Raw genomic sequence first — 13,735 nt, forward strand, 5'->3', positions numbered from 1 at the left:
TTTGGGTCCGGAACTATACGGTTTACAAGAGACTGCATAACATCTCCACATGCTTTGAGGGAAATGTGGGATGCCGATTGGTGGGATGTAAGTGGCCTTTAGCTGTGAGCCATCATTAGCCTCATAGCTCCAGTACAAGTTCTGACAATCTAGTTCAGAGAAGCAGAAGAAGAAGAAACCACACTATTTCAGCCTTGTGTTCTGTGACCTCTGTGCTCCAAAGCCAACGTGCTCCAGTCAGGCCTTTCTGAAACCTTGCACAATCCTCTGTGGAGTGACAGCAGTTAGGAGTGAATAAAGGATCTATTGTCAGCTCTCCACTTTTCCCTCGTCTGACCTCCTAACCGGTGTGCAGCTCCGCAGCTTGGACAACACTCAGAAAACAAGTCGCACATCCTGAGAGCACAGACAGGCGGATCATGTCTTGTTCTGACATATTCCATAATCTGTACTGGTCAGAGACTAGTACCTTCTAAAGAGTCAGTGGCTGACCAGCAGAAAGTAGGGCAGGTTTTTTTTGCCCCTGATTAGAGTCCTTTAATACTGAGTATCTGCTGATCTAATCCCATATTTGTATTATTGTAGATTATATTAGAGAATATTAGTTATTAAATGTTACATTAGAGCAGAGGTGCAGCTACAGACTGTACCTTTTTTCCTACACTCTTAAAGATGGTTCTTCAGGGTTCTTCTGTAAAGAAAATGGCTCTATATATAACCCTCTGCATGATTAAAGGGGTCTTTGCATGGTGAAATGGTTCTTCAGATTGATGGAGAATGTGCTGTAGATGGTTCTATACAGAACCGTTCTGAAAAGGGTTCTATATAGCACCAAAAAGGGTTCTTATATTGTTACGATGTCAAGCCCGTCACAACAGAAGAACCATTTTTGGTGCTACATAGAACCCTTTTTAAAAAGGTTCTATACAGAATCATATAAAACACACTCTCCATCAGTCTGAAGAACCTTTCACCATGCACGGAACCCTTGAACCCTTGTTTGGTGTTCAGGTCTGTGGTTCCCATTTTCAATGTTTACCAAAAGAACAAATGATGTGATTTATTATTATTTCTCCCTCAGATTCTTGTTCTTTGCTCATTTTCTGTGAAGAACATATAAAATAACCCATTTTCAGTGCCTTCACTCTGTTCACCCCCCACACATTTATATTACACATGTGGTGTTGGGTGAAACTGCAGGGAGTAAAAGTGTGGAGGTGCTGTGTCCTTCACTCTGTTCTCCTCCTACATGGCCTGCTGTTAGTGTGTGTGTGTGTGTGTGTGTGTGTGAGGGTGAACAACATGGACAGGCTGCTGACTGGCTACAGCTGCTAAAGGAGAACCCTACGCTGGACACTTGTGATATTTTAAACATCTGGTATTTTTACATAAATTGTTATGGCTGTATTGATTTAAATAAGCAATAACGTGGTGGGTCCACCAGACCACTGAGTAACAAACACACCAGCACCACACAAGGGTTAATCGGTGGTTTGAGTGTTCATGGTTCTATATAGAACCATTTTCTTTACTAAAGAACCCTTAAAGAAAAGGGACTGTCAAAGCTCTCCTTTGATCAGCATTATTTGGTATAATATGTTATAGTCACTATAGTGACGTCTCTGAGACATAATGCCCCCAGTTGACCCCCCAAACTGTAACCGCCTAAAACAAAACTCTGGCTACCCCGCTGCTGTAGGCTACATTAAAATGAGTAAAACTAGACCAAGGCAGTTAAGATACTGTCACTGGTGGAGTTTTTTGCCTGCTGCCTTTTACACTGTGCAAACTTCAGGACAATTGGACCAATAGAAAAGTTCCAAAATGACTTAGAAAAACATACCAGCCTGTGTCATTAGTATTCAGTACTCAGTATACAGGCTAACAGTTCACTGAAACACTGATTTTACATTTTAACAACACTGTAAAATGTAGCAAGTCTGCTCGAATTTGCAAGTAATTACACATCGCTACTCCAAACCACGAGTGCCTGAATATGAGGGCGTCGCCAAGGACGCTTTGTCAAGGACGTGATTAAGAAGGCAGAGATCAGTCTTGCCAGACTGGGTGAGTTTCCACCAAATAGGGTGGATTTTGGTCGGATTTGGCAAGGGAAAACATGCTTTGGCAGGAGGACATAATTTGGGCTGTTTTTTGGCGAGTTTTAATAAAGCATATTACATTAATAAACTGGATTACTTAATAATGCAGCTGAATCTGAATAGGCCTGACTTCTCCCACCATCCAATCAGCTCACAAAGCTTGGGCTGACATACATTTCAGTCACTCCAGTTGACAGAAGGCCACTGCTTTGCACACCTGCATCAGCGTCATCAGCGGTTAGTGCCGCATCAATCACCCACTTCACTCTGCATTACTGACTGAGTTGTGCTACAGTAGGACACTGGAATGGACTGTGATCTGTACAGCAGGGCCTATAAAGGTAAGCACATTTTGAAAATGTGTGCAAGGAAGAGTTATGCTTGCAGGATTATAGCTATTCATTTGCCTTTCTGACTGCAAGGCATTATGGGTCCTATCACACACAATGCATTAAAAGATGTTAAAACATTGGTGGGTTTTTGAGGTGTATATTATTATTTCCATAACTTACAGACATCAAACACATAAAAACATTAATACACATTACATCAAATCATTTAATCTTCTTCAAATCATTTATAGTTTCTCTGTCCAGGCATTTCTCAGATGTTTGCCATACTAAATACTAGAAATTATGTAAAAAGCGTTTTGTTTGTAGCAGTGATTAAACAAAAATTATGATTAACTGATGATTAAATGCAGTGTTATGTTATTTTATATATATATATATATATATATATATACATATATATATATATATAAATAAAGCACAGGGCTGGAAAGCACAGGAGCAATCTGGCAACCCTGGCAAAGGGCGCAGGTTTATCACTAACTAGGCTAGCTACTCCAGCTGATGTCAGCTAGTTGCAGAAACAGGAAAAATATTCTTTCGACACACTAACATGTCTGCACATCGTCCACCGAGGAGAAAAGACGTCATGTAGAAGACGACTATATTAGCATCCAAGGTTGTAGCTCTAGTGGCTCATTAGCTCACATGAGGCAGCCTCCATTACGCAGATATAAGAACTTAACTTCATCTGGATATTTTTGAATAATAATATGACACTAGTGCTATCACTTATAAAGCTAAGCCTGCAGCACTACATTCATTTCAGGTGAAGATCTGGTTTTCTGCATTGCTGCGTTGTTTTCCCTTCCCTGCAGTTATCCAGTTATCCATTCATCAACTAGTACAGCTACCCAAATATCAAAGTTATTCAGAATGCACACCTCTGTCATAAACAAGGCTGCGGCAACTCCGATATGACATATAACTGAGTGTGAATAACTGACGAATACGTCCCGGAGAAACCTTCCTCTTTCTCCTGTAGCAATAAAAGCTAATTTTGAAGGAAGAGTTATGTTTGCAGGATTATTGCTATTCATTTGCCTTTCTGACTGCAAGGCATTATGGGTCCCATCACATACAATGCATTAAAGATGTTAAACACACTGGTGGATTTTTGAGGTGTATATTAGTTCCATAACTTACCGACATCAAACACACAAAAACATTAATACACATTACATCAAATCATTTAATCTTCTTCAAATCATTTATAGTTTCTCTGTCCAGGCATTTCTCAGATGTTTGTCATACTACTATAATATACTTATTATACATAATAGGGGCAGTCGAGGGCTGGAGGTTAGGGACCCAGCCTTGTGACCGGAAGGTCGCTGTTTCGATCCCCTCGGCCGACAGTACGTGACTGAAGTGCCCTTGAGCAAGACACCTAACCCCCAACTGCTCCCCGGGTGCCGTGGATAGGGCTGCCCACTCTGGGCAGTGTGCTCACTGCCCCTAGTGTGTGTGCTCACTAGTGCGCATGTGTGTGGGTGTTTCACTGCATGGATGGGTTAAATGCGGAGGTCTAATTCCTCTGTGTGCAGAACACAGTTGGTTCTGAATTCTAATTCTAATTCTAACAAACATATATAATATGCATATCATAATATGATATGTAACTAAGTGTGAATAGCTGAAGAATATGTCCCTGAGAAATCTTCCTCTTTCTCCTGCAGCAATAAAAGAAAGAAAATAAAGTAAAAAAAAAAAAGTCACTTACTTGTATTTGCTGAGCTCTGGAGAATATTTAGCTTTGGCTTTACACATCATCTGGAGGAAGAGAGAAAGAACTGGATTAAGACAATGGCAGTAGACAAACACAGGGTTTATTTATCTATTCTGCACACGAACCGTGTGCCGTTTTTCCAGGATGGGACTGAAACGTCCTACAAATCTGCTCCCTGAAGCCTGCTCAGAGACCGAAAGCTCCGTTTGGATAAAGACTGTCCACAAACAGGGCTGTATCTGCAGAGCTGTTCAAACACAAATATCTCCACTGAGCAAACAGTTGTTTCTGAAGCTTGGCAGCTCCAGAACTACTCAAGAGCTAATGAAAACGGCCATGCAGACGCCCCATCTCTCCATCTCGGGGTTTATAACGCTGAGAAGGTGTTGACGCACCAGCCCGGTGCAGCGAACTCATCCTGAACCCGTTCACCTCTGGCCATAATAGAGCTCTTCTTAGTCTGGAGATTTTGTACAAAACTAGTCGGCTGTGAAGGTGAATATGGGGATTCGTTTAAAGACGTCGCTTAAACAAACAAGCTAACACGGCTGACAATGAATGGAACCTATTTCAGAAAGTAGCACAGTGTTATTTGCACAATGCAAACTGGCTCTTTGCTCTCATTCAGTGTTGGCAACACCAGCATTATTTGCCTGAACACGTCCTTTAAAAAGGCTCTGGACCACATCGTCACACACAGCCTCCTCAAACCTCCTCAACAACTGGAAATCAGTTTTATTTGCAGGATTATTGCTATTCATTTGCCTTTCTGACTGCAAGGCATTATGGGTCCCATCACATACAATGCATTAAAAGCTGTTGAGGTGTATATTATTTCCATAACTTACAGACATCAAACACATAAACATTCATACACATTACATCAAATCATTTAATTATCTTCTTCAAATTAGTTTCTCTGTCCAGGCATTTCTCAGATGTTTGTCAGACCAAATACTAAAAATTATGCAAAAAGCGTTTTGTTTTTGTAGCAGCGGCAAGACAGCAGTGGTTACTGTACTCAGAAGCTTAAATGCTGTGTTATTTTATATTATAGTTATATATAGTTTGTTTTTGATGTGTAGTGGTGTATTTATATGCATTTTTGAATAGGTTTTGAATATTTTTGGGCTGGAAACTACAGGAGCAATCTGGCAACCCTGGCAGAGAGCGCAGGTTTATCACTAACTAGGCTTGGTCATTTATAATTTGGGAAATTCATAAATATTCAATGTTGGAAAGACCAGCATTATTTGACTGAACACGTCCTTTAAAAGGCTCTGAACCACATTGTCACACACAGCCTCCTCAAACCTCCTCAGAAACTAAGCTGGAAATCAGTTTTACAAATAGCAAATTTTTTTAATCAGCAATTTATTCATGTTTCCTCCCCCAGTTTAATCATGGACAACTCCCACCTGCTGGCTAGGTCTTCCCTACCACGCAACGCCACGAAGTTGGAACTGTGAAGGCTGGCATCACTGCAAAAAATGGTTTTGTCAAACAAAATTATCTTAATTCTAGTCAATAAATCTAATATTTCTCCTGTTGAGATTGTTGTAAGATTATTTTAAGATTATTTAGCTTATTTCCAAACATTTTAACTTGTTTTAAGTGACTTTATTAAGTAAATTTATCTCACTATACTGGCAGATAATGTTTACTTTTGTTTTAAGAAACATTCTTGAAACCAACTGCCAATATAGTGAATCATTTTTCTTAACAAAATTACTTAATACAGGTAAAAATGTCTAGAAATAAGCTGAATGATTTAAAAATAAGTGCACAACCATCTCAAAATAAGAAATATTAGATATATCAACTAGAATTAAGATACTTTCACTTGACAAGATACTGTTTTTTCCTGTGATGTGCTTTCTTCTAAACAGTGGTGGACAGTAACTTTCTCCATTTTGTAAGTTTTTCCATTTTGGGTGACTTTTTCCTTTCACTCCACCACATTTCAAAGTCAAATATCTCACTTTTTACTCCACTACATTATGAGAAATCTGTCGTTCCTTTTGGTTTATGTGTGTATAAAAACATAACATGTCAAAACAAAAGAAGCGCGAAGGAAGAACACCAATCAGGGCACAGCGGTCACTTTGTTTTGAGCTTGTTTTGACCTGTTGGTCATACCAACCCAGTGCAGCACACGGTTCAACATCAGTGCAGCAGCGTAAAATTTTGGGAGAGTCTATTCAACATAAATGATGAACTAACCTAACTTTGTGTAAACAGACCACAATATAGAAATATGTACTCATATGCAGTTGTGACTGACGTGTCTTTATTCTGAATTTATACAAACACATTTCATTTTATAGTAAACTAGTTTTTGCTAGTTTATGTTTATGAACAGAGACCTACAGATGCAGTTTAGTAAAGGAAACTCATTTGTGAATCTGAGTTTAAAGTTTTTATTAATCTTAAACTTGTAACTAAGTTGCAAATAAATCTGAAACTGAAACTTTGCTTGTTTGTAAAAAGTGATTTCAGAGCCACTCAGTTCTACCTGATGGAAACTGTTTGCCTTCAGTGTTTTGTTCTTATGATAATTTTAATAGACATCAGCATCACTAATTAATGACTCTATTAAAAGACTGGTTTACCAAGAGAGACACTGGAATATTTTCACCTACAATGAGTTAATGAAGCGAGTCTTGTTATAAAAATGATAACAGGACATCAAAGCCATAATTAATCTTTTAGTACTTTTACTTCTGATACTTAAGTACATTTGAAGGCAAATACTTTTGTACTTTTACTCAAGTGGAGGTGTAAAGGGAGGAACTTCTACTTTTACTGGAGTAATATTTTACTTTGGGTGTCTCTACTTTAACTCAAGTATATGATTTGTGTACTTCCTCCACCACTGCTTCTGAAGCTCCTCAACATGCTCGGAGGACAAAGCCAACTGAGAACTGTTATGTCAGCTAACAGACGCCAACGTTAGCTAGCATCACTATGAGTACCCGGAGAGAGAGAAAGAGGAGACAGTAGTTTTATTCAACTCCAGCTTCAGCTGACGGATGGCTGCGGCATCGCCGAAGAGCAAATTCTCAGTCTCCCCACGTCCATCAAGAAATATTTTCATGCAAAGCCACACAGTATCAGGTTAAACAATGCAGTCTGAGGTTCCAGTTGACGACTCTCCTGCATCAATTTTGGAACATTATAATCGATTATAATAATATTAAGTAAAATTAATTTTTCCGACAATATGTTTTTGCTTATTTTAAATTAAACAAATTCCCCAAAAATGTATCATCTATTTTCCATTACGGTGTAAATAGTTTCTCCAGTCACATATGTGTGTTCAGCGTATTTTTCCAGAATAATTCTGAATCGTACCAAAATAACTGAATAAATTCACAGCAGAATTTAAGACTTTAAGACAAATTGAACAGTTTCCTTAAGAATCATCATTGCACCAATTGATACACTAGAGTTGCAACAATTAATCGATTAGTTGTTGACTATTAAATTAATCCCCAACTATTCTGTTAATCGATTAATCGAGTACATTTTTAAGAAAAAAAGTAAAAATTTTCCAATTCCTGCTTCTTAAATTCGAATATTTCCTGGTTTCTTTACTCCTCTGTGACACCAAACTGAATATCTTTGGGGTGTGGTCAAGAAAAGACATTTGAGGACGTCATCATGGGCTTTGGAAAACACTGATCACTATTTTTCACTATTTTCTGACATTTTATTGACCAAACAACTAATCGATTAATCGAGAAAATAATCAACAGATTAATCGACAGTGAAAATAATCTTAGCTGCAGCCCTAATATACACTCTTAATCCAGACCCTGCTCTGCTGAGTTTACCCTTAGGACCCGGAGAACAGTAGGTCACTTCTAGCTTTCATAACTTTAGAACGGTTTAAGATACAAACATGATCCACATATCAGGACATTCAACAGACCCGGTCCTAACTAGCAAGCATGAAATCATCGAGCTGTGATGTCAGCATCAGTGAGTAATTCAGCTCGGAAGATCACCTAAAATCCTGATATTATTGCTCGGCTGTTTGGCCGTCATATTCCAACAAAGGGTTAAAACAGCGAAATGATTCACACATCAGACTCTGCCTCACCATCCAGAGTGATTTCATCCACCTGTGACCGTCCATCAGCCAGAGATCCAGCTCCAAAATCACCCACAACCCACTTGCTACTGTTATATTACATCTCTGCATTTAGCCTTCATATTATAAACAAAGGGCTTTCAGTTTACATTGATTTTGACTATTAAAAATATCTGATATTAAATATGCAACTCAATTTGCAATTAAAAATAAAGGCTGTCTTGCTGTGTTTGAGTTTTAGCACTCAGTCTGAATCCAAGAGGACAGAAAATCAATAAAAAAAATGTCCGCCTTGTGTTAATTGTTTATTTTTGCTCATAATAACCAACAGAATGAATCACCATCAATATTGTTGCACTTTCAGCTCACAGACACTCCAGACTAACAATTTCCGAAAAGATAACCACAACTTCACTTGTTTTCAAAATTTCTATAATTAAAAAAAAAAAATTACCAGGTGCTAGGTACATTTTAATCAAAAATGACCCAATTTCATAAAAATATATTATATCTGTTTGCATTTACATGTCAAACAATGGCATATCTGAGTAGCCCAGGGTCTCCTGAAAATGACAACATATGGCATGTGTGACTGTCACATGTAAATACTTTATAATCATAATAGACCCAAAAAATACCAAAAAAAATCCCCGAAATTTTAGCTTTCTAAGGGTTAACAGTGATGGGGGGAAAAACATCCTAAACGAGGCTCAACCAAGACATGTTTGGGGTCGTTTTGCTTCCTTAACAAACCAAGCAAATATCAACAAATAAATGATTAGCTAAGACTAAACACTGACAAAAACAGCTGTGTTTGGCATTACACAGCAGTTAAAGCAGCGAGGAGAAGAGCAGAAGTGAAAGCCCCAGAATTCAGCTTCAACAGGCAGCACGTATCACCCTGCATTAGTGAGGCTCCAGTGAAGTGTTACAGAAAGGCTTAAGCAGAGTCTGTGCGAGTCTCCTGGGCCTGACTGTGTGTTTACAGCGCAGCAGGCTCCACTGGGACATGCAGTATTAATGTGTGGAGTAAAGCAGAAGAAAAGCACCCAAAATAAACAGAGAAAGTGTGCTGGAGTGTGCGGCGTCCCGCGAGAAAGCGGCACGCTCAGGAGAGCCCCGAGCATTACACTTTCACTGCTGCGCTAAAACCTGTCAGGGATGGGGGACGTGGGTTCGTCAAGGCTGCCGCAGCACCCACGGTTCTCAAGGGTTTTTAACTGAAACTGTAGCTGCTAATAAAAAATAATAATAACAAAAGAACTAATCAATCAATTTAAATCACTGTCAGGCTCCCCAAGGTAATTTAGCAGCCCACTTCGCAGTCCACAAAAAACAAAATCAAAAAACCAAAAATATAAGAATCCTGAAATCAGTGAAGACCAGCTTCCACCAGTTCGTTAGCCCCACAACCACTATTCCTAATGAGAGAAAGTGGAGTGATCCTCCAGATCAGCTAGATATACAGCAGATACTCTTAACAACAGCAGAGTGATCCAGATCAGCTAGCTAACGCTAGTTCATGAAAGCGTTGTTGAGCCTTCAGATTAGCTAGCTAACATTAGCCTTACAGCAAACGTTCCTAAAAAAGCAGAGTGATCCTTTAGATCAGCGGTCAGCTAGCAAACATTAGGTCTTCAGCAGATACTCATAGTGAGTACAGCGATCCTCCAGATCAGTGATCAGCTAGTTTACATTAGGCCTTCAGCAGATACTCATAGCCAGTACAGCGATCCTCCAGATCAGCGATCAAGCTAGTTTACATTAGGTCTTCAGCAGATACTCATAGCCAGTACAGCGATCCTCCAGATCAGTGATCAGCTAGTTTACATTAGGCCTTCAGCAGATACTCATAGCCAGTACAGTGATCCTCCATATCAGTGATCCGCTAGTTTACTTTCGGCCTTCAGCAGATACTCATAGCCAGTACAGCGATCCTCCAGATCAGTGATCCGCTAGTTTACATTCGGCCTTCAGCAGATATTCATAGCCAGTACAGCGATCCTCCAGATCAGTGATCCGCTAGTTTACATTCGGCCTTCAGCAGATATTCATAGCCAGTACAGCGATCCTCCAGATCAGTGATCCGCTAGTTTACATTCGGCCTTCAGCAGATACTCATAGCAGAGATTTTGCAGATTAGCTAGCCAACATTAGCCTTGTATTACTAAAAGAGCACAGTGATACTTCATCAGTGATCAACTAGCTAACATTAGGCCTTCGGCTTATATTAACAGCAGTGATCCTCCAAAACAGGTAGCCAACCGAAGCCATACATTCCTAAAAGCGCAGAATGATCCTTATCAGCTAGCTGACATTTAGCCTTCAGCAGATATTCACAGCAGTGATCCTCCTGATCAGTCAGCCAATGTTAGCCTACATTCCTAAAAGAGCAGTGATCCTATACCAGTGATCAGCCAGCTAACATTAGGCCTTCAGCAGATCACAGCAGTGATCCTCCAGATCAGTTAGCCAACATTAGCCCTATATTCCTAAAATAGCAGAGTGATCCTTTACCAGTGATCAGCTGGCTAACATTAGGCCTTCAGCAGATATTCATAGCAGTGATCCTCCTGATCAGTTAGCCAACATTAGCCCTATATTCCTAAAAGACCAGAGATCAGCAGTCAGCTAGCTAACATTAGGCCTTTAGAAGACATTCATAGCAAGTACAGTGATCCTCCAGATCAGATAGATAGATAGATAGATAGATAGATACTTTATTGATCCCGAAGGAAATTTAGCAGCCAGTATCAGTCACACAACACAGTACAGTAATAATAACAAGGGTGAAACAATATAAAAGGAAAAATAAATATTAAAAAACCCTATCTACAGGCATATACAAATAGAAATATACAAAAATCTGGAATAAGATCTAAGCAGATCACAGCAGTGATCCTCCTGATCAGTCAGCCAACGTCAGCCCTCTACCTATGCATACAGCAGATATTCATAATGTGAGCAGAGCGATCCTCCAGATCAGCCAGCTAACGTTAGCCCCACATCAGCTGTTCTTAACGGAGGAGAGTAATCCTCAAGATCAGCAAGCTAGCATTACAACAGCTATCCCTGCTCTGCTCTCTCTCATTAGGGACAACTGTTGCAGTGCTAACGGCAGCTAGCTGATCGAGGATCAGTCTGTTCTCATTAAGAACGGCTGTTGTAGTGCTAATGTCAGCTGGCCGATCTGAAAGTCTGGTTTCTCTTCTCTTGTTGAGAAAAGTTGTTGCGTGGCTAGCATTAGCTGGCTGACCTGGAGGATTCATTCGTTCTCTCGGTTTAGGAAGGGAAGACCTACACTGTCTGTTTGTGTTCAGAACATTTTGAAAAGCCTTTCGTTTCACCGTAGCAAATTATTAAATAATGGATTAAAAATACATGCGGCTAATGTTAGCGAGCTGATCCGCAGAGTAATTCTGCTTTTCTATAAAGTGAGAAGCAAATTAGTGCTGATTAAATACACAAAGCCAACATGCAAAACGGGATCAGCTGCATGTCCTCCTACGGAAAAGGAGCCTCACTCTCTGAGGGAAAGTCAGCCAGGCCACAGAGCTGCCAACGTAGGAGAGTTTGTTTTCTTATTTGTTTGCCAGGAAGAGAAATGAACGGATGCAGAGAAGCGGAGACTTAGCACTGTGACCAGCATACAGAGAGCACGAAAGAAAGAAAGGAAAATGAGGCCCAGTATGGACGGTTTGATCTGCGTTCCCATGACTTCTCATAAGTAGGTCACATAATGCATCATACGATGGGACAGTTTCCCAGACATGGATTAAACCTAGTCTTGGACTAAATTGCAAGGCTAATGGCTTAATCACCATACAGTGCTCTTTTTAGTCGACGCTTAGGCTTAATCTGTGTCTGGGAAACAGGCTGTATAAGAATTATTATATTAAGTGTGTATTAGGCAGGAGGAGAGATATTCTCCCTTATGCTTATGAGGCTTCAGCTCGATATGAAGAAAAGGAAGGTTATGACAACCATAAAGGCCAATAACTTTACCACTGATGGTGAAGATGTAGATGTGGTGGACAGATTTTGGCTACTCAGATCCATTATTAACGACAAACGAACCAGTCATGAAATGCGACACAGCTTTTTCAGAGAACCTGGGTGGCAAAAAAAACAAAAAAAAACAAAAAAAACAAACGGATTCAGTCTCACTTCTCACTCAAAGCCCAGATACCCAAACTGACGCTCTTATTTTGGACACGTTCTGAGAAGAACTGATTGACTGGAGATGACAATTATGCCCAGATCAGCAGGAGTCAGAAAACAAGCCATTAAAGTTAGGTAGGATTTGGAGCCCCCTCTGGTAGAAATCGGTAAGTGCACAAAATGTGCAGAAGACCATTTTGTAGCGTGGGTTCAAACTCTCAGTTTTAATTGGCTGTTGCAGGAATCTGTTCAGATTGAGTCAGTGATCAGTTTATACAAGATTACACTCAGAGTCGGGCCGAAAAATCAGACGTTTGATAAACTCTGACTGGTCTGAAACACAATCGGGAGGCCGAAAGTCTGAGTCTGCGCCCCTCAAACACGACTCGACTCTCTCTCCAACTGTCGACTCCGACTGGCCCAAAAAGACTACAGCCGACCAGCTCAGACTCTGACAGACTGAGAATCAGGGCTAAAATTGGGGTGAAAGTCATGTAGTGTAACCCCAGCTTTATTTGACAGCACTTAATAACAATAATAATAATAATAATAATAATAATACAGTCATTTTAAATGCCTAATTGTTCTTCAATAATGTTCAAAATGATACTCTAGCAAAACTGCAACTAAATACCACTCATAATAACGCTAAAGAGATGGGACAGAGAGAGAGATGAGAGAGAGAGAGAGAGAGAGAGAGAGAGAGAGAGAGAGAGACAGAGATTTGTGTCTGTTTGTGCTGCAAGTGCAAGCTGTTTCCTTTTTCTTCACAAAGAACCAAGAAAAAGTGAGAGAAACAAAAGAGAGAGAGAGAGAGAGAGAGAGAGAGAGAGAGAGAGAGAGAGAGAGAGAGAGAGAGAGAGAGAGGAGAGAGAGAGAGACAGAGAGAGAGAGAGCACTTGGGTGAGTAACAGAGGGACGCAGGCGGTTGCATTTCACACTGCAGTGCGATGCGGTCTCTGACCCCGGCACCCACATTTCTCTCTTCCTCAAAATATATTTTTGCTGTGAGATGTCATATCTGCCTCACTCTGAGTCATACCTCTGAGCCTGAACGCAGCTGTGGTTTACAGTCACGAGATTCTCCAAGAGAAAAAAGAAAGAAACAAAAAAACATTCTTCCCTTTTCCTGCAAAACCTTGAGTAAAACCTCGTTGTTCTGCGAAGGCTGTGAGCTCCAAGAAAAAGCTTAAGTGACATTTTTCCCTCAGAATTAGTCACATTAGACGTCACTAACGTCTGTACAAAAATGAAAAAATCCAGAACTTTCTGCCACCTCCATGTAGCTGAAATGTCT

General features: G+C 40.1%; 1 protein-coding gene across 1 annotated transcript in view; it reads right to left on the reverse strand.

The window, feature by feature from the left end:
• The window catches only part of gpr137c (G protein-coupled receptor 137c), a 49,614-nt gene that overhangs the window by 16,112 nt on the left and 19,767 nt on the right, over window positions 1-13,735 (reverse strand). The window contains exon 2 of the mRNA XM_036593403.1: window positions 4,176-4,225. Coding sequence (XP_036449296.1) covers window positions 4,176-4,225 — 50 coding nt within the window. The remainder of the gene's footprint in view (window positions 1-4,175; window positions 4,226-13,735) is intronic.

Source organism: Colossoma macropomum, unplaced genomic scaffold, assembly GCF_904425465.1.
Source record: "Colossoma macropomum unplaced genomic scaffold, Colossoma_macropomum, whole genome shotgun sequence".
NCBI lineage: Eukaryota > Metazoa > Chordata > Actinopteri > Characiformes > Serrasalmidae > Colossoma > Colossoma macropomum.